Source organism: Heloderma suspectum, chromosome 5, assembly GCF_057233095.1.
Source record: "Heloderma suspectum isolate Gila_16-S chromosome 5, 16-S_ref, whole genome shotgun sequence".
NCBI classification, from domain to species: Eukaryota; Metazoa; Chordata; class Lepidosauria; order Squamata; family Helodermatidae; genus Heloderma; species Heloderma suspectum.
Window position 1 is genome coordinate 3,016,802 of NC_139462.1, and position 25,217 is coordinate 3,042,018.

The 25,217-nt window shown below is 46.2% G+C and overlaps 1 protein-coding gene and 1 long non-coding RNA gene across 24 annotated transcripts in view; one reads left to right on the forward strand and one right to left on the reverse strand.

Moving 5' to 3' along the window:
- Nucleotides 1-15,879, reverse strand: part of LOC146343514 (uncharacterized) — a 71,366-nt gene extending 55,487 nt beyond the window's left edge. For all 11 annotated transcript variants that reach the window (XR_014791922.1, XR_014791923.1, XR_014791924.1 and 8 more), the window contains exon 1: nt 15,749-15,879. This is a non-coding gene — a long non-coding RNA (uncharacterized LOC146343514). The remainder of the gene's footprint in view (nt 1-15,748) is intronic.
- The window catches only part of EXOC6B (exocyst complex component 6B), a 400,399-nt gene that overhangs the window by 170,586 nt on the left and 204,596 nt on the right, over nt 1-25,217 (forward strand). For 9 of the 13 annotated variants that reach the window (XM_084855222.1, XM_084855227.1, XM_084855223.1 and 6 more), the window contains one exon: nt 22,780-22,845. The exons of 2 other annotated variants lie outside the window; for them this stretch is intronic. In XM_084855222.1, the coding sequence (XP_084711348.1) occupies nt 22,780-22,845 (66 nt within the window). Of the gene's footprint in view, nt 1-15,974; nt 16,875-18,231; nt 18,330-22,779; nt 22,846-25,217 lie in introns of those variants that run through there. 2 more of the 13 variants (XM_084855232.1, XM_084855233.1) reach the window with 2 other exon arrangements.

Consider the following 25,217-nt stretch of genomic DNA (forward strand, 5'->3'; position numbering starts at 1 on the left):
GACCTTGCAAGGGCGGGCCCTCTGTTGCCCTGAGACTTCACCTTTTATTTTGCTCCCCCACACTTACAAGGAATGCCTAACAGTTCTGATGGTGATCTGAGATTGCATGTTGGGAATTCTAAATAGAGCTAACTTCCTTTGGAGTTGTTGGGTTTCATCTCTAGGCACAGCAAACTTTTCTGAGAGCAAACAGGGTAAAGGCCATTCTGTAAACAGGATTTTTTATTCCTTTGGCCACGCTTGCTTCAGTGCTTGCAGATGATGGCTGGCATTAAACCTGGGATGCAATGGGAGTCTGAGGCTACAGGTATTGATCCGGGGATCATGGGTGAAAAGTCAGAAAAATTCCACAGTCTGATAGTTTAAGCCTCCAAAGGTGTTCTCAGCTTCAGTGTCGTCTCCCCCCCCCCCCCAGTGAAAAGCCTTTTGTCTTTTGAAACAGAATATTGGCTGAAATTACAGTGGTATTTTATAAATGGAAGAGGAATTATTTAGCTCAGTTCTGTGGTATCTTGAGTATGCTGGAAGGCAGGAGAGGAAGGGTAAGCGAGAGTGAGAGAAATGATTACGCGCTGCTTGCAGTTTTATGGGTGTGATACTTTTATCAACATAAGGTTTCAGGATTTGTAAAGGAAAGCGACCCCCCCCCCCACACACACACTGCTGCCATAGGTAGCATCAGATGGAGGGTGGGGAGAGCAGCCCCTGACAACAAATAGCTGGTATGGATGTTTATGGGCAGTGCTAAATCTAATAGTTACTACTTTGTTTACAGAGCACTGTGCTAGGTATACAGGTTGTACAGAATGTAGATATGGAGGAGAGCCCGCCTCTACAGGGCATGCCCTCTATGTCAGGTGGTCAAGCCAACGCTTGCAACCAATGGAACGGTGGAAGAGCGGCTGGGAATACTTAATGGGCAGCTTTATAGCAACAAGTCAGCAAGGCTCTGGTGATCCAAACTAGAAAAAGCAGAGAGAGTTCAAAGGCGGAAAGGGAAGCGGTGATAGATGAATGTGGGGAGGTTTTCCTAGCATGGCTTTAGCGTGATGAAGCAAAGGGGACATTTGCAGACTGGAAAGAGCAACCAATGGGGATAAGGAGCAATGAGCAAAGCGTCTTTGGCTGGCTGGTGTTCGGAATGTAAGGACCAGGAATTTCAAACAATGCAGAAACTTAAAAATGAGAGGGAGCCAGTATATAGAGTTGAGAAAGTTACTTTGGCCATAATATGAAGGTATGGCAGGGAGAGACAGTCTAAGCCTGGGCATTTTGAAAAGGTGACAAGGAAGTCTGGCAAAGAGGCAGTTGCTTGAGCTTAAAGCAGGGGTGGGGAGAACATGGATCAGTGGTATTCTAGGAAAAGTTGGAGGGCCCATCGCTCAGTGGTGGAGCGCATGCAATGCATGCATTCATTCTCTGGCATCACCTCTAGAAAGGGTCTTGAGCAGTGGGGCCAGTATGAAGGCACCAGAGAGCCTCTGCCAATCAGCGAAGGCAGTATCGGGCTAGGTAGGTGCTATTGCTGAGGAAGAAGAAGCAGGACGTCTGCAAAAGGGAGCTTTGCTTCACCAAGCTTTTGGAGTTCTTTGAGAGTGTCAACAAACATGTGGACTGGATGATCTGGCAGACATTATATACCCAGACTTCCAAAAGTCTTGACAGAGTTCCCCATCAAAGGCTCCTGAGTAAACTTAGCAGTCATCATCATCCATCAACAAAATTTATTATTTATAAAAGTGCCTAATACATACTAGGCGCTGTACCAAAATAAAATGAACAAACCACAAGTCCCTGCCCACTAGCTCACAGTCTAAAAAAGACATGAGACAAAAGGAGAAGGGAGTTGGTGGGAAAGGGAAAGTCATGGGATTAAGAAAATAGGTTCTGTTAGAGACTGGTAACTGGATAAAGAGCAGGAAGCAGAGAGTAGGGTTAAATGGGCAAATCTCACAGTGCAGGGAAGTAAAGGCTGGGGTCCTCCCCCCCCCCAATGGGTCCAAAAGGGTGGACAGGATTCTTGGAGCAGTGAGGCCACCCACCTATGCCCTCGAGCCTTGTCTTTTCTAGCTGATAAAGGCAGCCAGAGATGAACTGGTTGAGTCAGTGAGGGGAGTGATAAACACCTCCTTATGGCAGGGTGTGGTTCCAGCTAGCCTTAAGGAGATGGTGGTAGTGAGACTGTTTTTTGTTTTTGTTTTTTAAAAAAACCTCTTTAACCCCACTGTGTTGGATAAATCTTTTAATGTGTTTTGGGACAAGGTGCTTGAGCATATTGTGACATCTTTAACTCCAAGTTTTCCTGGATGAAACAGATTATCTAGATCCATTTCAGTCCAGCTTTAGGAGCAGTTGCAGGATGGAAACAGATCAGATCACCTTTGTGGATGATCTGTCCTGGGAACCAGACTGGGGAAATGTATAATTTTTCTGCTGGACCTCTCAGCTGCTTTCAGTAGCATTGACTGTGATGTCCTTTTGGACCATCTGGCTGGGATGGGTTTTGAAGACACTGTTTTGCAGTGGTTCTAGTTCTTCCAGACAGGTTGGTTCCAGAATATGGTGCTGGATGACTCTTTTTTGGCCCTTGGTTTGTGGCATTTCAAAGGTTTGGATCCTATCCCCCATGCTGTTTTACATCTACATGAAACCACTCGGAGAGATCACCTGGGGATTTGTCGTACGGTGTCCTCAATATATGGCTGACATCCAACTCTCTCCTTTCTGTTGCATTCTTGGGAACTGGTGCTTGAGGTCGGTAATAGGTTGTATGATGAACAAACTGAGAATTAATTCAGTCAAGACAGAAGTGCTTCTGGCCAGTAGACCTATTTGTTAGGAATAATGGTCCAGCCAGTCTTGGATGGGGTAGCACTCTCTTGGCGCACCCCCAGGCAGGGAAGTTGTACACTCTAGACCCAACCTTGAGCTTGGCTGTTCAGGTGGTAGCTGTGGCCGGGAGTGCCTTAGCCAGATTTCAGTTGATGCTCCAGTTGCATCTGTTCTTGGGAGAATCAGATCTGGCCCTTGTGACCTATGCCTTACTTATTTCTCAACTGGACTACTGCAGTGCAAGAGGGGCAAGAAGGTATGGCATACCCTCAGAGTCGTAAATGGCTGGGAGCCAGGCTGCCTTAAGAACTGCCTTCTCCCATATGAGCCAGCCCAGTCATTAAGATCTTCTGGAGAGGCTCTTCTCAACTTTCCAACATCTGAATTGTGTTTGGTTGGAACACGGTAGAGGGCTTTCTTAGTGGCCATGCCCAGTCTTTAGAACTCTTTTAGAGACTTCTTTTATTCCATCAAACCTTTGATGTGCCAACTTGCTAAATTATAACCTGCTGTATTTTATCTGAATTTATTTGTCTGCTTGCTTGCTTGCTTATTTATTTGATAGCATTTTTATCCTGCTCTTTAGCAAAAACAGCTCCCAACCAGCTTACAAAGATACTTCTTAAGACAATCCCTGCCCACAGACTTACAATCTAAAAGACACAACACAAAAGGAAAGAGGATTGGGAAGGTGGAGGAAAAAAGTAAGTTCAGGCACTAGATTCTTAGTTGCAAAGTACAGCAGGTCATGGGCACAGTGGAAGGGCAGCTGCTTCTCCCTCTGATGTCCTCAGCAGTGAGAAACAGTTGGTAGCAGGAAGGAGGGGGTCTCTTAGCTGGAGCTTGTATCCAGGCATGATGGAGGGTTGCCTGATTGCTGCTCCTTCTCTCTCTCCTTTTATTGTTGGAACTTATATCTTCATTGCATTTTATTGTGCTACTTAATTTTGTATGCTACCTTAATCACTTTTTAAAGTCAATAAATATTCAGAGAGACTCTGTCTCTGAAATACCAGTTGCTGGGGAACAACAGCAGGACAGGCTTTTGCTTTCAGCTTGGAGTCATTTATGTAAAGTGCTTGTAGCTGAAGCTGAAAGATGACTAAGGGGCAATGAAGATGTGCTGTAGAAACCCTGTTGGAATACCTGAGACTTGGAAGAAGAATTATCAGAAGGAGTCTGGAGGTAGGAAAGTACCCAGGAGAGAGCAATGGAAAGGAAGGAAGGAAGGAAGGGGAGCCGGGAGCGTTGAAGACCAGGAACAGGCTGGGGAGAAGATGGAATGCCTCAGAGACCAGGGAGAAGCTGGAGTGCCCCGGAAACCCACAGCATAGGCCACATTCTGGCAAGCAGGAAGAACTACGTTGGGCAGATCAAAGGCAAGTGGGTGTGTTGATGAAAAGGGTGACAGCCCCTTGGGGAGCTTCACAGGCCAGATAAGGCCACCGGGCCAGAGATTAGGAGTCTGTTTCCTGACTCCTAACTGAGCAGAGCAGAGGAAGCTGCTCCAGCTGATCTATGCAATCAGGCAAGCTCCCAGAGAGCAAGCGATCAGAGCAAGCAAACACGGAGAGCAAACAAATTTGACAGGGAGTTTGGCAAGGGAGGTCAAGGGGGAGGTCTCTAACAATTTTTAAAAAAATTCTTTTTCTTGTAACATACAAGAAATATACTATACCAGTATAGTATATACTACTATACCAGTAGGACTCTGTTGTTAACCTCCAGTGAATAGAGGACAAACTACGGGCTATTCCAGTACAATCAGAAAGCTAGAAACAAAAACGGAATAGAGAATATGGAAGGAAAAGACTCTCCAGTGGTGGTGACTTGCAATGTCTGTGCAATGTTTGTTTTCTTGCCTGAGATCAACATGGCCTACATGTGCAACAAGTGCAAGTTGATCACACTGTTGGAAGAAAAAGTAAGAGGACTGGAGCGGTGAGTGTTGACCCTCCAGGGAATAAGGGAACACGAAGAGTTCTTGGACAGAATGGTGGAACTACAGCAGCAAAGTGAAGACCAGAAGCCTGAAGAGCAACAGCAAGCTGAGGCAGAAGAGGAAAATGGTGAGGAGAGGAAAAATGAAGTAGAGGATACTCCGTGGAAAAGGGTGACAGTTTGGAGCAGAAGAACTAGAAGCCACTCTGCACCAGAATTACAGGGGACCCCGCATGAGAGCGAGCAAGAGGCTAAAGGTCAGTCAAGCAGAGGCAATGAAATCAAGGCCTACAACAAGAAGAAGAGAGTAGTAGTAGTGGGAGACTCCTTGCTGCGTGGGATCAAAACCCAAGTATGTCGTGAAGACCCGTGGACTCGCCAGGTATGCTGTCTCCCGGGAGGACGGATTAGAGACATGACTGAAGGGTTGCCTACACTCATGAAGCCCACTGCCAGGTATCCCTTTCTTCTCATCCATGTGGGAAAAATGATACTGCCAAGCAGAGTTATGAAGAAATCACGTCAGACTTTGAAGCTTTGGGAAGGAAACTCAAGAACTTTGGGGCCCAGATAGTTTTCTCATCCATCCTTCCAGTAGTGAGAAGAGGGATAGCAAGGAAAAGAAAAATACTCCGGGTGAATGACTGGCTATGAAGGTGGTGCCGAAGCGAGAGATTTGGATTCTGGGACCACGGGCTATACTTCCTGGAAGATGGACTGTTGGCAGGGGATGGGTTGCACCTCACAAAGGCTGGGAAGAATGTGTTTGGCCACAGCATGAAGAACCTAATCAGGAGGGCTTTAAGCTGAATCCTATGGAGGAGGGAGACATAAAGCTGGGGGTACAATGGACGAAGGCTCATGCACCGCAATGGAGGGAACAGCACCCAATAATAGTCTTCAAAAACATGTAGGAAGAAAGCCAGACTATAAAGCACGTGGTCTTCACTATCTATATGCTAATACCCAGAGTATGGGAAACAAACAGAACAAACTTGAACTCTTAATACAGGAAGGACATTACTACTTCATAGGTGTAAGTGAAACTTGGTGGGATGACTCCCATGACTGGAATACAGCAATTGAAGGATACAACTTGTTCAAAAAGAACAGGAGGAAGAGAAAGGGAGGTGGAGTTGCACTATATGTAAAAAATACATATCTCTGCACAGAAATACAGGAGGATGAGAAATACAGGAGGAAGTGGATTAGATGAAACAACGATCAGGTGGATCCACAGTTGGCTACAGAATCGGACTCAAAGAGTGCTTCTCAATGAGATCTTCTCAAACTGGGGAGAGGTAACGAGTGGGGTACTGCAGGGCTCAGTCCTGGGCCCAGTGCTCTTCAGCATTTTTATTAATGACTTGGAGGAGGAGGTGCAAGGAACGCTTATCAGATTTGCAGATGACACAAAATTGGACGGAATAGCTAATACTCTGGAAGACAGAAACAAAATTCAAAGTGATCTTGGTAGACTGGAGTGCTGGGCAGAAAACAAGAGAATTACATTGAATAGGGATAAATGCCAAGTTCTGCACCTAGGAAAAAGAAACCAAATGCACAGTTACAAGATGGGTGATACTTGGCTCAACAATACTACAAGCGAGAAGCTTATTGGAATTGTTGTCGATCACAAGCTGAACATGAGCCAACCATGTGATGTGGCTGCAAAAAAGGCAAATGCTATTTTGGGCTGCATTAATAGAAGTGTAGCTTGCAAACCCTGGGAAGTACTAGTTCCCCTCTATTCAGCACTGGTTAGGCCTCATCTGGAGTACTGTGTCCAGTTCTGGGCACCACATTTTAAGAAAGAAGCAAACAAACTTAAGGAGCGCCTTGAACAATGGTAGGGACACTGCTCAACAAGATTGGCCTCAGTAGGCCTTCTGTCTGCCCCATCAGCCAGGACAGCTAGGGTGGTGAGGACTAGGGAGAGGGCCTTTTCTGTGGTGGCCCCCACTCTATGTAACCCTCCCTAGTGACCTCCACCATGCCCCCTCTTTGATGAGCTTCCGCCGGGCTTTAAAAATCTGGCTGTTCAGGTGGGCATTTGGGGTTGGTTAGGGTTTTTTAGAGCAGTGTTTTTTTTGTTATTTATTTATTTGTTTGTTTGTTTAGTTGATTATGTAAATTTGTTATTAGTATTGTATGCCGCCTAGAGTGGCTGGGTAGCCAGCCAGATGGGTGGCTAATAAATAAAGTAAATAAATAAAACTGGAGAGGGTTCAGAGGAGGGCAACAAAGATGATCAGGGGACTGGAAACAAAGCCCTGTGAGGAGAGACTTGAGAGAACTGGGCATGTTTAGCCTTGAGAAGAGAAGACTGAGGGGAGATAGGATAGCACTCTTCAAGTACTTGAAAGGTTGTCACAGAGAGGAAGGCCAGGATCTCTTCTCGCTCATCCCAGAGTGCAGGACATGGAATAATGGGCTCAAGTCACAGGAAGCCAGATTCCTGCTGAACATCAGGAAAAATACCTGACTGTTAGAGCAATACGACAATGGAACCAATTACTTAGGGAGGTAGTGGGCTCTCCCACATTGGAGGCATTCCAGATGAGGCTGGACAGCCATCTGTCAGGGATGCTTTGGCTTAGATTTCTGCACTGAGCAGGGGGTTGGACATGATGGTCTTATAGACCCCTTCCAACCCTACTATTTTATGATTCCATGATTCTGTGATTACCTATCTGTGCGTTATTGGAAAAGTAAACCACATAAAACAACATTAAACAATCGGCTTTGGTCACCCTGATGGATGACCTGTTGTGGGAGAGAGGCAGAGGGAGTGTGACTCTGTTCATCCTGCTTGACCTCTCAGTGGCTTTTGATACCGTTGACTATAGTATCCTTTTTGTTCGTCTCTCTGAGTTGGGAATTGGGGGCACTGTGCTGCAGTGGTTCTGCTCCTATTTGCAGGCACAGTTCTAGGAAGTAGCATTGGGGAGCATGCCTCGGCTCCCTGGCAGTTATGCTGAGGAGTCCCGTAGGGTACCATCTTGTCTCCCCTGCTATTTAACATCTACATGAAACTACTGGGGACAGCTCCATTTCTCCGTAACATCTGAATCAGGAGAGGCTGTGCATGTTCTGAACCAGTGCCTGGATGCAGTGATGGGTTGGATGAGGATCAACAAACTGACACCGAATCCTGACAGGATGGAGACTGTATGGGTGAGTGGTTCCCAGGTATGGGTATTGGGGAGCTTGCCTGTTCTAGACAGGGCTGCAGTCCCTCAGAAAGAACAGGTACGTGGTTCGGGGTGCTTCTGGATTCATCATTGTCACTAGAGGCCCAAGTGGCTTCTGTGGTGAGGAGCGTCTATTGCCAACGCGGGTTGGTATATCAGCTACGCCTGTTCCTACGCAGGGATAGCCTGGCCACTGTAGGCTATGCGTTGGTAACCTCTTCAGGAGGCAGCAACTCAATCCATCCCAAAGAAAAAGAAATGCAAGAAAGCCAAGTGGCTGTCTGATGAGGCTTTACAAGTAACTGAGGAAAGAAGCGAAGCGAAAAGCAAGGGAGAAAGGGGAAGATATATCCAACTGAATGCAGAGTTCCAGAGAATAGCAAGGAGAGACAAGAAGGCCTTCTTAAATGAACAATGCAAAGAAATTGAGGAAAACAACAGAATGGGAAAGACTAGAGATCTTTTCAAGAAAATCGGAGATCTCAAGGGAACGTTTTGTGCAAAGACGGGCATGATAAAGGACAAAGAAGGCAGGGACCTAACAGAAGCAGATGAGATTAAGAAGAGGTGGAAGGAATACACAGAAGAACTATACAGGAAAGATCTGAATGTCCCTGATAGCCATGATAGTGCGGTCACTGAACTTGAGCCGGACATCCTAGAGAGTGAAGTCAAGTGGGCCTTAGCAAGCATTACTAACAACAAAGCTAGCGGAGATGACAGTATTCCAGCTGAGCTATTTAAAATCCTAAAAGATGATGCTGTTCAAGTGCTGCACTCAATATGCCAACACATTTGGAACACTCAACCGTGGCCGCAAGACTGGAAAAGGTCAGTTTACATTCCAATCCCAAAGAAGGGCAACGCCAAAGAGTGTTCAAACTACGGCTCAATTGCGCTCATTTCACATGCTAGCAAGGTTATGCTCAAAATCCTACAAGCTAGGCTTCAGCAGTATGTGAACCAAGAACTACTGGAAGTACAAGCTGGGTTTCGAAGAGGCAGAGGAACTAGAGATCAAATCGCCAACATTCGGTGGATCATGGAGAAAGCAAGAGAATGCCAGAAAAACGTCTATTTCTGCTTCATTGACTACGCTAAAGCCTTTGACTGTGTGGATCACAACAAACTGTGGCAAATTCTTAAAGTGATGGGAGTACCAGACCACTTTACCTGTCTCCTGAGAAACCTGTACGAGGGTCAAGAAGCAACAGTAAGAACCAGACATGGAACAACTGATTGGTTCAAAATTGGGAAAGGAGTACGACAAGGCTGCATATTGTCACCCTGCTTATTTAACTTATATGCAGAGTACATCATGAGAAATGCCGGGTTGGATGAATCACTGGTCGGAATTAAGATTGCCGGGAGAATTATCAACAACCTCCGATATGCAGACGATACCACCCTAATGGCAGAAAGCAAAGAGGATCTAAAGAGCCTCTTGTTGAGGGTGAAAGAGGAGAGTGCAAAAGCTGGCTTGAAACTCAACATAAAAAAAACTAAGATCATGGCATCTGGCCCTATCACTTCCTGGCATATAGAAGGGGAAGAAATGGAAGTAGTGACAGATTTTATTTTCTTGGGCTCCAAGATCACTGGAGACAGTGACTGTAGCCATAAAATTAAAAGACACTTGCTCCTGGAGAGGAAAGCTATGGCCAACCTAGACAGCATAGTAAGAAGCAGAGACATCACCTTGCCGACAAAGGTCCGTCTAATCAAAGCTATGGTTTTCCCAGTAGTAACGTATGGCTGTGAGAGCTGGACTATAAGGAAGGCTGAGCGCCGAAGAATTGATGCTTTCGAACTGTGGTGCTGGAGAAGACTCTTAGGAGTCCCCTGGACTGCAAGGAGGTCAAATCAGTCAATCCTACAGGAAATCAACCCTGAGTGCTCATTGGAAGGATAGATACCGAAGCTGAAGCTCAAATATTTTGGCCACCTAATGCGAAGAGAAAACTCTCTGGAAAAGACCCTGATGCTGGGAAAGACTGAAGGCAAAAGGAGAAGGAGACAGCAGAGGATGAGATGGCTAGATAGCATCACCGATGCAATGAATATGAACTTGAGCACGCTCCGGGAGAGAGCGGAGGGCAGGAAGGCCTGGCGTGCTATGGTCCATGGGATCACGAAGAATCGGACGCGACTGAACAACAACAACAATGTATTTTATCCCCTTCATGGATCACTGCCTTGTTGTGGCGAAGGGGCTTGCGTAACTCAGTGAAGCCATAAGCTATGCCGTGCAGGGCCATACAAGACGGACAGGTCATGGCAGAGAGTTCTGACAAAATGTGGTCCACTGGAGAAGGAAATAGCAACCCGCTCCAGTATTCCCGCCAAAAAAACCCCATGGAACGTATCACAAGGCTAAAAGATATGATGCCGGAAGATGAGCCCCTCAGGTCAGAAGGTGTCCAATATACTACTGGGGAAGAGCAGAGGGCATTTCCAAGTAGCGCCAGAAAGAGTGAAGCGGCTGGGCCAAAGCCGAAAGGACAATCAGCTGTGGATGTGTCTGGTGGTGAAAAGAAAATCCGATGCTTTAAAGAACAATATTGTTTAGGAACCTGGAATGTCAGATCAATGAATCAAGGTAAGCTGGAGGTGGTCAAACATGAGATGGCAAGATTGAACATCGACATCTTGGGAATCAACGATCTAAAATGGACAGGCATGGGCAAATTTAATTCAGGTGACCATTGTATCTACTACTGTGGGCAAGAATCCCTTGGAAGAAATGGAGTAGCACTCATAGTCAGTAAAAGGGTGGGAAAAGCAGTCCTGGGTTACAATCTCAAAAACGATAGAATGATCTCAGTACAAATCCAAGGCAACGTCGCGGTAATTCAAGTCTATGCCCCAACCACTGCTTCATTGACTACGCTAAAGCCTTTGATTGTGTGGATCATAACAAACTGTGGCAAATTCTTAAAGAGATGGGAGTACCAGACCACCTTACCTGTCTTCTGAGAAACCTGTATGAGGGACAAGAAGCAACAGTAAGAACAGGACATTGAACAACCGATTGGTTCAAAATTGGGAAAGGAGTATGACAAGGCTGTATATTGTCACCCTGCTTATTTAATTTATATGCAGAGTACATCATGAGAAACGCCGGGTTGGATCAATCACTGGTCGGAATTAAGATTGCCGGGAGAATTATCAACAACCTCAGATATGCAGACGATACCAGCCTAATGGCAGAAAGCAAAAGCTGGTTTGAAACTCAACATAAAGAAAACGAAGATCATGGCATCTGGCCCCATCACTTCCTGGCTTATAGAAGGGGAAGAAATGGAAGCAGTGACAGATTTTATTTTCTTGGGGTCCAACATCACCGCAGACGGTGACTGTAGCCATGAAATTAAAAGACGCTTGCTCCTTGGGAGGAAAGCTATGGCACACCTAGACAGCATAGTAAGAAGCAGAGACATCACCTTGCCGACAAAGGTCCACATAATCAAAGCTATGGTTTTCCCAGCAGTAATGTATGGCTGTGAGAGCTGGACTGTAAGGAAGGCTGAGCGCCGAAGAATTGATGCTTTCGAATGGTGATGCTGGAGATGACTCTTACGAGTTCCCTGGACTGCAAGGAGGTCAAATCAGTCAATCCTACAGGAAATCAGCCCTGAGTGCTCATTGGAAGGACAGATACTGAAGCTGAAGCTCAAATATTTTGGCCACCTAATGCGAAGAGAAAACTCCCTGGAAAAGAAAAGACCCTGATGCTGGGAAAGATTGAATGCAAAAGGAGAAGGGGACGGCAGAGGATGAGATGGCTAGATAACATCATCGATGCAATGAATATGGACTTGAGCACACTCCGGGAGAGGGTGGAGGACAGGAAGGTCTGGCGTGCTATGGTCCATGGGGCCATGAAGAGTCGGACACGACTTAACGACTGAACAACAACAATGCATTTTATGTGGGGTACCCTTGTGCTTGGTCCGGAAGCTGCAACTGAAGCAAAATGGAATGGACAGGATGTTAGAGGGGCGCCTGGCTGAGCACCCGTTACACTGGTGTTGAAGCAGCTGCACCGGCTACCTGTTAGCTGCCGAGCCAAGTGCAAGGTCTTGCTGTTGGCATATAAGCCCTGAACAGCTTTGGACCAGGTTGCCTGGCAGATCGCCTTCCCCAGTGCAGACCTGCATGAGCATTAAGATCATTGGAGGAGGTCTCAGTGGTTGCATCACGGACTGCAGATCGCCATCTGGCAGCAGCCAGGGGGTGGGCCTTCTGCATGGTGGTGCCCGCCTAATAGCATGCCCTGGTATTTGGGAGGCACCAACCATGGTGTGTTTTAGGCAGCCGTTAAAGATCTATCTCTTCACCCCAAAACCTTCCCTGAATGGTTGTGCTGCCCATTCTATTTGGTTGTGTTTACAGTGTTGTTTTAATTTATTTTAATGTTTTATTAATGCTTTCTATTAATGTTTTCGCAATTTTATGTATTTTAATTGTATTTTAATATGTATTATGTATTTTGTGAACTGCTTAGAGATACTTTTAGATATGTTCAGCGGTATATACATCTATTTAATAAATAATCAATAGGGGTTATTCCTTATCTGTTTCTTTTGTTGCAGGTGGTTATAAATATGTGTCAGTAAAGTGTGAATCTCCAACTATAGTGCCACTGAAATAGTCCAATACCTTAAAAAAAAACCCACTTTTTCTAGAGGAGGAGATGCATCTCATGCTGTTATGCCTAGGAGGGAAGGCCTCCCACACTCTGCCCACTTAGCCCAGTTTAGAAGAACATAATTAGGTTTGTAATTAAATTATATCAATCTCCATAGAGGTGAATGTTTAATGTTGCTATAGATGCTCTCCCCGCCCCCTCAAGAATCAAGTACATATATATGCAGAGAAGACCTCCCTCCCCAGTACAAGCTAAACTAGCAATCCACTATGCATTATAAACATCACTTTGGCTTTTTCATGGGGTTGTTACTCCCAGCTTGAATATAATCTTCATTTCCTTATTGTAAAATGCACTGTGAATTTCCCCTTCCAGCACTGGTGGCTTAACTGCAGTCCTTTCAAACCTTAAGGTGCTGCTAGAGAATGCCAGGTCATCTAATGGAAAAGGATTAACCATCTTTGATCTTATCCAGGGAAAACATGCTGACCTGGCCTATATAAATGAAACCTGGGGGGAGAGGGGTGTAAATCTCTCCCAGATGTGTCCACCAGGGTATCAAGTGCAGCACCAAGCACAGCTTGAGAGGCAGGATAGTTGTGGTCTGTACGGATCCTGCTTCCCTGGTCAGATACCCTGTCCACAGTCCACTCGTTTCAAGTATCTCTACCGGGTGTTGGAAGCTTGAGCCAGGATTGGGATTCTCTTGGTGTACCATCCACCCTATTGCCTGAGAAGTCCTTCTGCCTGAGCAAGTGCTGGTGTTGAGCACCCCAAGGCTTTTGGTTTTGCGGAACTTAAATATATGTGCCAAGGCCTCCTTATCTGAAGTGCCTCAGAATTTCATGGCCACTGTGACAATCATGGGCCTGTCTCAGATTATATTGAGCCCAGTGCATGTGATGGGATGCACTCTGGATGTGGTTTTCTGTACTGATTAGGGTAAAGTGATCTGCTGGTGGGCGAGTCAGTGGTGGCTCTGTTATCATGGGCAGATCATTAGCTGATCAAGTTTGACCTTCAGAGGCCCAGGAGGCTTGATGGATCCAGATGATTTTCTGATGCTTCTGGGGGAATTTGACTATTGGGCAGTATAAAAATGTAGTTTTAGCTGGCAGTGCTGCTGAGACCCTAGTCTCGATTTGAAATTAGGAAATAACTCAAATGCTATTGTTCCCAAACATCCTCAACCAAATTATAGAGCCGTAATGGGTCCATGGTATTTTGAGGGCAATGAAATGATTCACTTGACAACTAGAGCACAAATAGCAAAAGATTTGTGGCAGGACTGACAAACAGGTGAGAGCCCACGTTACGGCTTACCCTGTGGCAATGGTGGCAGCCAAGAAAGCTCGCTTGCTTCTCTGCCCCCATTTCATCTGCACAGTGTCTGCCAGTGCAGCGAGGGCCTTCTCCATGTATGTCCAGGGGGACAGGTGGTGGAACATCTTGACAGGTGGTGCAACCCTTGCTTGCCTGACGTAGACTGTGGTTCCTGTTGCCCTTAAGGAAGTAGTAGTTAGATCCTTGTTGGAAACCCTCTCTTCTTCTCCCCTCCCCCCACCCCTTTGGAGCCTGGATAATTATCAGCCAGTACCTGATCTTCCATTTTTGCACAGCGTGTTAGAGAGGATGGTGGCGTGAGGCAGGCTTGGGGTGCTGATTTTTTAAATCTATTTCAGTTTGGCATTTAGCCTGGCTTTAGGATGGAAACAAGCATTTGGGCTGCCGCATTCTGTACCAGTCTTGTCTGGATGCGTAATACGTAATTATGGTACTGTAGCCTAGCTTGCTAGCTAGCTAGCAGGGCCTTCTCCGCTGTGGGCTGCCTAGTCTCCACGTTCCGAGGGGGAGGTCTGGTGTGTTGCACTGCAGCCTGCTGGGTCTCGTTTGGCCAACGTGCCTCTCAGTTGGGGTGCCGCCCACCTAGAAGATCTCCCCCTTGATACCTTGCAGGCGCCAAATGTGGAGAATTTCTGCCTCCGACTGAAAACACATCTGTTTGCCCAGGCGTTGTCCTGACTGCTGGCGTTGTCAGCTACCCCTGGTTATTTTAATGAGATGTTATTGTTTTATAACTGTTTTATTGTTTTAATTATTTGTTGTTTTAATTATTTAATTATTTAATTGTATTTTATCATGATTCTCTCTTGTAAACGGCTTTGGGATTTTTTTAAAAAAATGAAAAGGAGTGTAGAAATCCCCTGAAATAAAAAAAAAAAATTAAAAATATAAGCAGGGAATGATTAACTGAAGTGAGGGCTGGTTTCTCTCCATACCATAGCTGCTGGCAAACCATTTTATGCTGGTAAGAAGCCCTCATAGTCACTGACACCGCCTGCACCTCCATAGATAGCATGAGTCCAGGAGGACCCCCAGGCTGCAGATCTGGTAGTCTGTGGGAGTGAAACTCCATCCCAAACCGGTTGCAGATCTCCATCCAGACATGCTGACTTCCCAACCCTCAGTACCTCCGCCTCAGCGTGTTTGTTTTTATCCATCCCCAAACCACCTCCAGATAACTGGTTCAGGCTTTCCACAGCCTCCTTGGAACTGGTAGACAGAAAGAGAGAGAGCCACATTCCATTGACACTGTAGCCCACGCCTGCAGGTGACCTCTCCCAGTGGTTTCATGTTAAACAGTATGGGGGAGGAGATGGAAACCTGTAGGCGTCCCAAAAGGCCGTAAAGTGGCCCAGCACTACCACCTGGGTCTGCCCCTCCGTAACAGACTAGAGGCACCATAACACTCTGCCTCCTAGGCCCATTCCAGGAAGATGGATACCACAGTTGATATTATCTGTCATGGACCTACAGCGCCAGGTTCCATGAATGGAAAGGGGAACAGCAGTATATTGTGCCCACATTCCTTTTTGCCCTTTCATTCCTCTGGCATTTTCCACTGCCACCAGGTGGAACTCTTTTTTTTTCTCCTCTGGCTGCCTCCACCAAACCAGCCTTTCTGGGGTGGTTAAAACTTTCTGGGGTTTAGGTATCTGAATGGATACACATGCACCACACAACACCATATCAGTATTAGGGTAACAAGACAACCAAGAATAAATGCATCCAGCTAACCTAATTAGACCTAACTATTTTATCCAGGTCCCTTCTCCGAGCAATATCTTACTGTCATTGGTCCAGTTCCAGCAGCTCTGACTGTTTCTTTCCTCTAGGACTCTGTGCTTCTTCCTTCTTTTCCTCTCATCTTCTTTCTGCTTATTTTCTTCTCCCTGTCTTCCTCTCTGCCTCTGGCTTATATCTTCTAAAATAGTTTTCTCTCTCTCTCCATGTCCAACCAATCAGGAGAGTAGTTTCTTGTTCATTTCTGCAAAATAAGTTTCTGTTTCCTGAGTTAATTTCTCTCTCTCCCTCTTTCTCTTCCACATGTGTGCACATGCACAAACATGCACACGCACACATGTGCACACACAACCCTCCCAAGATTTAGTCCCATAATACCCTAAAACCAAATTAAATACATAAAAGGGAGGACAGTTGTGTTCCTTCATTGTATCAAAAGCTGCTGAAAGGGATGGGCAACTTTTGGCTCTCCAGATGTTGTTGTACTACAGTTCCCATTGTCACTGACCATTGGCTGTGTTGGTTGGGACTGATGGCAATTGGAGTCTAGGAGAACCAAGAGGTTGCACTCCCTCTGTCCATTTCCAGGTGTAAGTCATCCACTACCACCTGTCACTACTGAGGCCATCAGAGGGAGAGGAAGCAGCAGTCAGGCACCTCCATCATGCCCAGATACAGCTCCAGCTGAGAGCCCCCTCCGTCTTGCTACCAGTTGTCACTGCTGGGGACTTTGGAGGAAGCAGCAGCCCTTCCACTGTGTTTAGACCCAACACCATGACCACTGAACTTTGCAACTAAGAACCTAATGTCTGAACCTGCTGTTTTCCTCCACCCTCCCAATCCTCTTTTTTGTTGTGCCTTTCAAACTGTAAGCCTTTCTTATCATTGTAAGCCACTCTGGGAGCCTTTTTGGCTGAAGGGTGGGATAAAAATGCTATAAATAATAAATGAATCACCAGACTGACCAACAACACACACTTGTTGAGGCCAGGTGTTCAGATCATGTTACACTTAGGGATGTTTGAGAAATTCACTTCAGTTCATTTTTGATCAGGATTTACCTCGTTTGCACCTTCCGGGCTGAACACGGAGTCAGACACAGTCTGCGGTCGAAGTCCGTACATTTCCAGGCTTGGAATGTTATTCGTAGCCCCCAAAAATCATTCGACAGCGTGCGTACATTTGAAAATTCCATATGAAAAAATATGTATTTTTTAAAACGGTGTGCAAATATACTTTAAACAATGGGAGAAGAATGCATACATTTCAAAGATGCACACAATCTACGTGTACATTTTGAAAAAATATGCACAAAAATACAAATGGATTTTCATGTGAAAAGAAAAAAAACAAGTTCATAATCTGATATGGGCAAGTTGGAACGGGTTTCAAGACAGATTTTGGAGAACTTTGGTGAGCATGAGTTTTGCTGAGTCGCACATCCCTAGTTGCACCTATATTGTACGAGTTGTATTGGCTGCTTGCTTGTTTCTGGGCCCAGTTTTAAAGTGCTGGTATTGACCTTTAGGGCACAGCCCTATCCCTTTGCTCGTAAGCCTCCGAACTCAGAGGATTATGGGCATCGAATGCAAAACAAAGGAGTGACACTCCTCCTGCTCTACCTTGTCCTTAGATGGGCTTCTTTGCCTGTCTAGCTGGGGTGCTGCGGAGGGGGAGGGAAGGAGGCTGGGGAGGCCTGGGGATCCTTGTAAGCCAGCCTCCCCAGTCCCCTCCCACCCCCGCTCACAGAAATGCCCCCTTCCTCTCCTAGGTCACAAAAGCAACCTCGGAGAGGCAGGCGGTACAGTTCTCTCCACGCCAGTGGTGAGGGGACGAGGAGCACAAATTCCTGGACCCAAAATTGGACCACTCCAACCTCTGATCCAGGAATTTGAAATATCCTGTGGTCCCCCAGACACTCCTAAAATGGTTTGGGATCATCTGGCCCCATCACTTCCTGGCATATAGAAGGGGAAGAAATGGAAACAGTGACAGATTTTATTTTCTTGGGGTCCAACATCACCGCAGACGGTGACTTTAGCCATGAAATTAAAAGATGCTTGCTCCTGGGGAGGAAAGCTATGGCACACCTAGACAGCATAATAAGAAGCAGAGACATCACCTTGCCGACAAAGGTTCGTATAATCAAAGCTATGGTTTTCCCAGTAGCAACATAAGGCTGTGAGAGCTGGACTATAAGGAAGGCTGAGCGCCGAAGAAGCAATGCTTTCGAACTGTGGTGCTGGAGAAGACTCTTATGAGTCCCCTGGACTGCAAGGAGGTCAAATCAGTCCATCCTAAAGGAAATCAACCCTGAGTGCTCATTGGAAGGACAGATATTGAAGCTGAAGCTGAAATATTTTGGCCACCTAATGCGAAGAGAAAACTCCCTGGAAAAGACCCTGATGCTGGGAAAGATTGAAGGCAAAAGGAGAAGGGGACGGCAGAGGATGAGATGGCTAGATAGCATCACCGATGCGATGAATATGAACTTGAGCACACTCTGGGATAGAGCGGAGGACAGGAAGGCCTGGTGTGCTATGGTCCATGGGATCACAAAGAGTTGGACACGACTGAACGACTGAACAACAACAATTGCACCCATATGAACCTGTCTGGGCCTTAAGGTTGGTTTCAGAGGCCATTGTGAATATTCAAGCCATGGCAGCAGTTGCTGCAGCAAACCTGGCAAGGGTGGGTTGTTCTGTGGTTAACAAACCACTCACAACCCATGGGCTGTTTTTGGTTTGTGGGTAATTTGTTAACCATAGCAACAACCTACCCTGTGCTGGGTTCGCACATTCCAATAAGCCTCAGCGCCCGCCTGCCATGGCTTGAATATTCACATGCTGCACTCCACTGTGGCGGTCCAGTCTCTCTACCCCCTGCCCCCTGACAAATTGCCCTCCTTGATAACCAGCTAATAACCTCTGATGGTCTTTATGTGTGGCTAGATTTTAGTTAAAACTTAAACCAGAAGCCATGTCAGCATGTTAAGTTTACACCTTGCAGTAATAATACCCCCTCTTATCGGACCTTGGAGGGATTTTATAACTTTCAAATGCATCCCTGGCAGAGGCCCAGCCACACTGTCGCTTGTTATTAGCTTTCTCCTCTCTCTTCCCTTGCTAGCCTGCTTTCTGTAATATTGTTCTAAGGGATATGTATTCCATTCTGAGGGATATTGTGAAACAGCATTTGAAAGTTCTGTGTCTCTGTCCATTAGAGGAGTCTATAAAACAATTGCAGCAGCGGCAACAAACTCTCAGTAACTAATCAAAACCACTGGCAAGAGCTCCAGTGAGCCTTCTGCCCCAATAAATCCTCCTCTGCCGCCACCGCCTGTACCTTATCTCCCAGCTCGTCAGGAAAGAGCCAATTAGCAGTCCCGGTTCGGAGACAACCTTGTTGGTGGGATCAGCGTGTGGAAGTGATGAGAGAGCTGAGAGGCTTGCTTGCACTCAGCACGGCCAGGCCAGTCCACCCAAAGGCCTCCCTGCCCAGCTTATTAAACCTCTTCTGTCTGGTGAGAGATTAGAAAAAAGGAACGAAAGAAGTGGGAGGCATTTGAGCAGGGAGCCCAGTTTGGAACCCAGCATCCGAGTGTGATTGGCAAGAGTCCGAAGGGCTGGCGCTGCCAGCATGTCAGGGCACACAGAGAGGCCAGTCTTTGTATAGTGTCAGTAGCCTGAGGTTGCGGGGTGTGTTTTACAGTAAGGGCCAGTGAGGTGAGCAGCCTGCTGTTGTGGAGGCCCTCTGCTTTCTACGGACCACCCGTCATCCGCCACACCAGAAGCTCTGTGGCTCCAGCATGAGAGCCCTTTTCCTGTGCTCTCATAGAATCATAGAATAGTAGGGTTGGAAGGGGCCTACAAGGCCATCGAGTCCAACCTCCTGCTCAATGCAGGAATCCAAGTCAGAGCATCCCCAACAGATGGCTGTCCAGCCTTGTCTTGAACACCTCCAGTGTGGGAGGGCCCACCACCTCCCTAGGCAATTAGTTCCATTGTCGTATTGCTGTAGCAGTCAGGAAGTTTTCCCTGATGTTCAGCCGGAATCTGGGTTTCTGTAACTTGAGCCCACGATTCCATGTCCTGCACTCTGGGATGATGGAGAAGAGATGCTGGCCTTCCTCTCTGTGACAACCATTCATGTACTTGAAGAGCACTATCCTATCTCCCCTCAGTCTTCTCTTCTCAAGGCTAAACATGCCCAGTTCTTTCAGTCTCTCCTCATAGGGCTTTGTTTCCAGTCCCCTGATCATCTTTGTTGCCCTCCTCTGAACCCTCTCCAGTTTGTCTGCATCCTTCTTAAAGTGTGGTGCCCAGGACTGGACACAGTACTCCAGATGAGGCCTAACCAGTGCCGAGTAGAGGGGAACTAGTACTTCCCAGGATTTGGAAGCTATGCTTCTATTAATGCGGCCCCAAATAGCATTGGCCTTTTTTTCAGTCACATCTTATTGTTGGCTCATATTCAGCTTGTGATTGACAACCATTCCAAGATCCTTCTCGCTTGTAGTGTTGTTGAGCCAGGTATTCCCCATCTTGTAACTGTGCATTTGGTTTCTTTTTCCTAGGTGCAGAACTTGGCTTTTATCCCTATTAAATGTCCTTCTGTTGTTTTCTTCCCAGCGCTCCAGTCTATCCAGATCACTTTGAATTTTGTTTCTGTCGTCCAAAGTATTAGCTATCCCGCCCAATTTTGTGTCATTCGCAAATGTGATCAGCATTCCCTGCACCTCCTCCTCCACGTCATTAATACAAATGTTGAAGAGCACTGGGCTCAGGACTGAGCCCTGCGGTACCCCACTCGTTACCTCTCCCCAGGTTGAGAAGGTCCCATTGATAAGCACACTTTGAGACCGATTCTGTAGCCAACTGTGGATCCACCGGATCGTTGTTTCATCTAGCCCACTTTGAGCTAGTTTGCTCATCAGGAGATCATGGGGCACTTTGTCAAAAGCTTTGCTGAAGTCGAGGTATATGATGTCTACAGCATTCCCACGGTCCACAAGGGAGGTTACTTGATCAAAAAATGAGATCAGATTCATCTTGCAGGATTTGTTCTTGACAAATCCATGTTGGCTTCAAGTAATCACTGCATTGTTTTCAAGGTGCTTACTGATGGATTGTTTTATCATCTGCTCCAGAATTTTCCCAGGGATTGATGTCAGACTGACTGACTGGTCTGTAGTTCTCAGGTTCCTCCTTTTTACCCTTTTTGAAGATAGGGACAACATTAGCCCTCTTCCGGTCATCTGGCGCTTCCCCCGTCCTCCATGATTTCTCAAAGAGAATAGACTGCGGTTCTGAGAGTTCTTCTGCCAGTTCCTTTCTTACTCTAGGATGCAGTTCATCTGGCCCTGGAGATTTGAACTCATTCAAAGTAATTAGGTGTTCCTTGACCATATGCCTATCTATCTCAAGCTGCAATCCTGCCTCTTCAGCCTGTACTTCGCCTTTGCCAGGGGGGTCATAGACCCTCTTCTGGGAGAAGACTGAGCCAAAGTAGGAGTAGAGCACCTCTGCCTTTTCTGTGTCATCTGTTTTCATTTTGCCATCCTTATTTAATAGCTGAACAACCATTTCTTCCCTCTGCCTTTTACTATGCGCGTAGCTGAAGAAAGCCTTTTTGTTGTTTTTAGCATCCCTCGCTAACCTCACCTCGTTCTCCGCTTTAGCCTTCCTGACGCCATCCCTGCAATTCTGTGCTATCTGCCTGTACTCTTCCTTTGTTGCTTGGCCTTCCTTCCACTTCCTATGTGTGTCCTTTTTTGTTTTCAGGTCATCTCTAAGCTTTTTGTGAAGCCACATTGGCTTCTTCTGTTGTCTTCCACCTTTTCTTCTTGTTGGAATTGTTTGTGATTGTGCCTTGAGAATTTCCTTTTTTAAAAGCTCCCACCCGTCTTGGACTCCTTTTCTCATTAGAGTCGCTTGCCATGGGACCTTACTGATCATGGTTCTGAGTTCATTAAAATCAGCTTTCCTAAAATCCAGGGTACGTGTTTGGCTACACTCGGCTTTTGCTTCCCTTAGAACTAAGAATTCAAGTACAACATGGTCGCTTTCCCCCAGAGTTCCTGTAACTGCTACTTTATCCACTAAGTCATGTCTTTTGGTTAGGATCAAGTCAAGGACAGCCGATCCTCTAGTTTCTTCCTCTACTTTCTGTATATGCTCTGCGATATATAGGAGCAAACACAGGCACAATCAGGGTAATGCTTTTGTCTGTTCGCCATGCCTGGCTTGCTGGCTGGGGGTTGGGTACCTGCTCATGTAAGTTGTCATTCTTCTGGTTTTCTGTGGCCTGCCAGTTGCTGCTAGGATCCTTTGTCACTTAGAGTGGTTTGGTAAACCTGATTTTGAGCCCTCCTTGACCTTTTAGTGTCTTCTTTCACTTCCCTATTATGGCCTTGCCCAGTCTTGGACTTGCTCCCGATATCCTTTCTGCCCTCCCAAATTCCATTCCAAGTCTTATTAACACCATAACATTTCTTGATCACATCATGTGGCACTGAATTACCTGAGCGAATTGCCTACAGCCTGCTCCATGTTTTCTTTAACCAATTCTCAGTCTGTCTTTGTCTTGCTGAATTCTCCCTTCTTCTGGGTCCTGAGATGGAATGAAAGACAACTCTTATTTTCCCATAGCTGTTTCCACATCTATTGAACTACACACCTTGTTCTGTGCCAGATACTTAATGTGAGAAATGGCATGATTTAAAAAAAAAAAAAAACACTAAACAAAATAACCACAAACTACATTAGGGCTGAATGGAAATGGTCAGTGGGGTGCATTTTGCAATTCCTGCCACCGAAACATGCTTCTCATTTTGGAAATTGTTTAGGTGGGGGGAGTATGGAATAGGGCAGAGATTATGTTATTACATAGCCAAATGACAACATGTAGCGTATTCAGAGTGAGGTCAATGTTCCCTACATTCGTTCTGATTTGGCTTTCTGATGATGTCACATAGCTGAAGCTGATTGACTGTGTGACAACATTATATTATCACACTGGCTGTGTGACCCTTGGTTATATCAGGAAGTAGCCCCTGTTTTTTTTTTTTAAAAGGCACACAAGCTGCAGATCCAAGAAAGAAGCAACTGCAAACAGGCAATGAACATCAGGAAGAAAAAAGTAAGTGAGGGGTTGTGGTGGGGGTTGCCTCCAAGCCCTCTTCACCTCAGATTTTCATGGGCAAATTTTTGCGTAATTGTAAAGATATATCCTGTGCACTTACTGAATCAGCTTCAAGTTTTTGTGTTCTGCTTTGATGCTTTGGTTGTGGTGGGAGATGCATGCAAGCAAGCTACAGCCAGATTGTGGCTTATTTTCCCAAACTGGGCTTGACCCTCAACTAGCCCTGTGTGAGAATGAAAATAACCATATATTGAAGGGTATGGGAAGTACGTGGTCCAGCCACCTTTCTGCATTATTGCTCAAGGTACTGGAACCAGACGGGGCTCTCTTTACACCCTCTGCTTAAAGAGGACAATAAAAAGGAGAAGGGGGGGGCTAGAGATTGATTGCTTCTGTGTGAGACGGGTGCTTTTACCCAATAGTAAAAAAAAATGCACTGGCTTTCATGTAAACCACACCAAAAGGTAAAGGTTTTCTGGTCCTTCTCCCTCCCCAGGTTGCTCAGATTTCTGAGGGTGGGATGGAGCATCGGCTGCACTTTGATGTGGTTTCCAAGTGTGCCTGTCCACTGGGCTCTTTGCAGATGCCTTTATACGAAACAGAACGCTGAGAATTGAAATGTGCTGGCTGGGCAGGCCATTTTTCTTTCTTTATGGACAGTGCCAGCGATAGCACACAGTGCTTCCTCCCTCAAACCATGAGGATAAAGGAGGGGGCGCCCCTGATGGCTAAATGGACTTCCTCTGGGCTTCTTTCAGGCTTGAGATTTTACATGTGAGGAAACTGGGCCCACATTCAGTTCGTCCATACTAGAAAAGCTAAATGGGGGGAGGGTGCATGTGCACATCCTTCTCTTTACTTAGAGCTGGGGTGCACGACCTTTGCAGCCTTCCGGGCCATTTGTGGTGCTGGCTTGGGAGTCGGGGACCACACATTCACACACTAGGCTAAAAGCAGGTGCCCCTTACTGGTATCTCTATCCCCGGAAGCTTCAGGTGGGTCTAGGAAAGAATCCTGCCTGAAACCCTGGATGGCTACTACCAATCCGTGTCAACAGGACTGGGCTAGAAAGACCAAGGGCCTGGCTCAGTATCAGGCAGCTTCTGATGTTCCACATATGTCCCCCACCTCCAGCAATTGTGACACAGATTGCTTTCTCGTCGGTGGTGCCGTGAGACTTAGTGATGGTAATTGTACTGCAGAGGTAATTATGTGAATACCAATGAGATGCCTGTGTTCTGTGGACCAAGCAACAAGGAGGTGGCACACATCCTGCCATGAAACCATGATGGAAGATTTTAAAAGAATAGATATATAGTTAGCCATTTGATTGCATTGCCCCCCTCCCCAAACTGTTGAAGTACGGAGAGCTTGCCAGAAGTGCCTCTGGATGTGGCGAGATCTCAGAGGTGGCGGAAGGATCTGCTTTCCCAAGAGAATCTAAAGGGTTTGCTAGGGTGAAGTATTCTTGTCACTGTGGCTAGCCTTCAGCAGAGCTGCAGGGTGGTCGCTGTAGTGCAAAACTTGTTTGCATTTGGCTCAGAAGACATAGCTGAAAACTCTTCAGAACAGGGAATTCGTGCATGAGAGTGGTGGTCCAGATATGGCTATTGCACTCCGATGCCTGTGCAAACAGATTTGGCCACTTGTAGACAGCTTCGCTCTGGCCCTCCTTGACCTCAGTCAGTGATGGGTTACCAATTAATGTCAGTCCTTTGCCTGATATCCACTGAGATTCCTGATTGTTTTCTCTTCTGGTCCTTGAGTCAGACGCATCTTAAGTGTACATGTGTCTTAGGGTGAAGAGATAGGAAAGGAGGGGTGGGGTTTGGGCTCTGGGAAGAAGAACGATTTGCAGAGTGGATTTTTGGGCTAAGTGGGAACAGGAGGAGGCTTCCTGGGGTGAGAGGTGGGAGTGTTTGGGGAAGGCAAAGATTGGTAAAAATCCATCTTCTAACATTTATTTAAAAGAGGGAGGTTGGTCTTTGATGGAGAGCATGATCTAGAGATTGCCATGGCTCTTCAGACAGTGCATGTAACTGCCTTGGAAGGAAACCAGCAATAGGAGGGGATTCAATTATTTTGGAGGGGGCTTAGAGCATGTTTGAAAGCATGGGGCTTGGACTCCACTCTTCCTCCAGGTAGTGAAGCACATGCTGAGTCTTCTTGACTCTTTTCCTTTTAGTTTTTCTTCAAAAATACAAATGTGAAAACTATAGCCAAGCCCTGGGGATAGCGCAAGCTTAAGCCCATGCTTTGCAGTGTTTAAGGGAACATAATGTAAAATAAGACTATCTTTGTGAAAACGGTCTTGTAATGTAAGAGTAAAACCATTTAAGGATAATAAATCTAATTAAGTCGACTCTTGT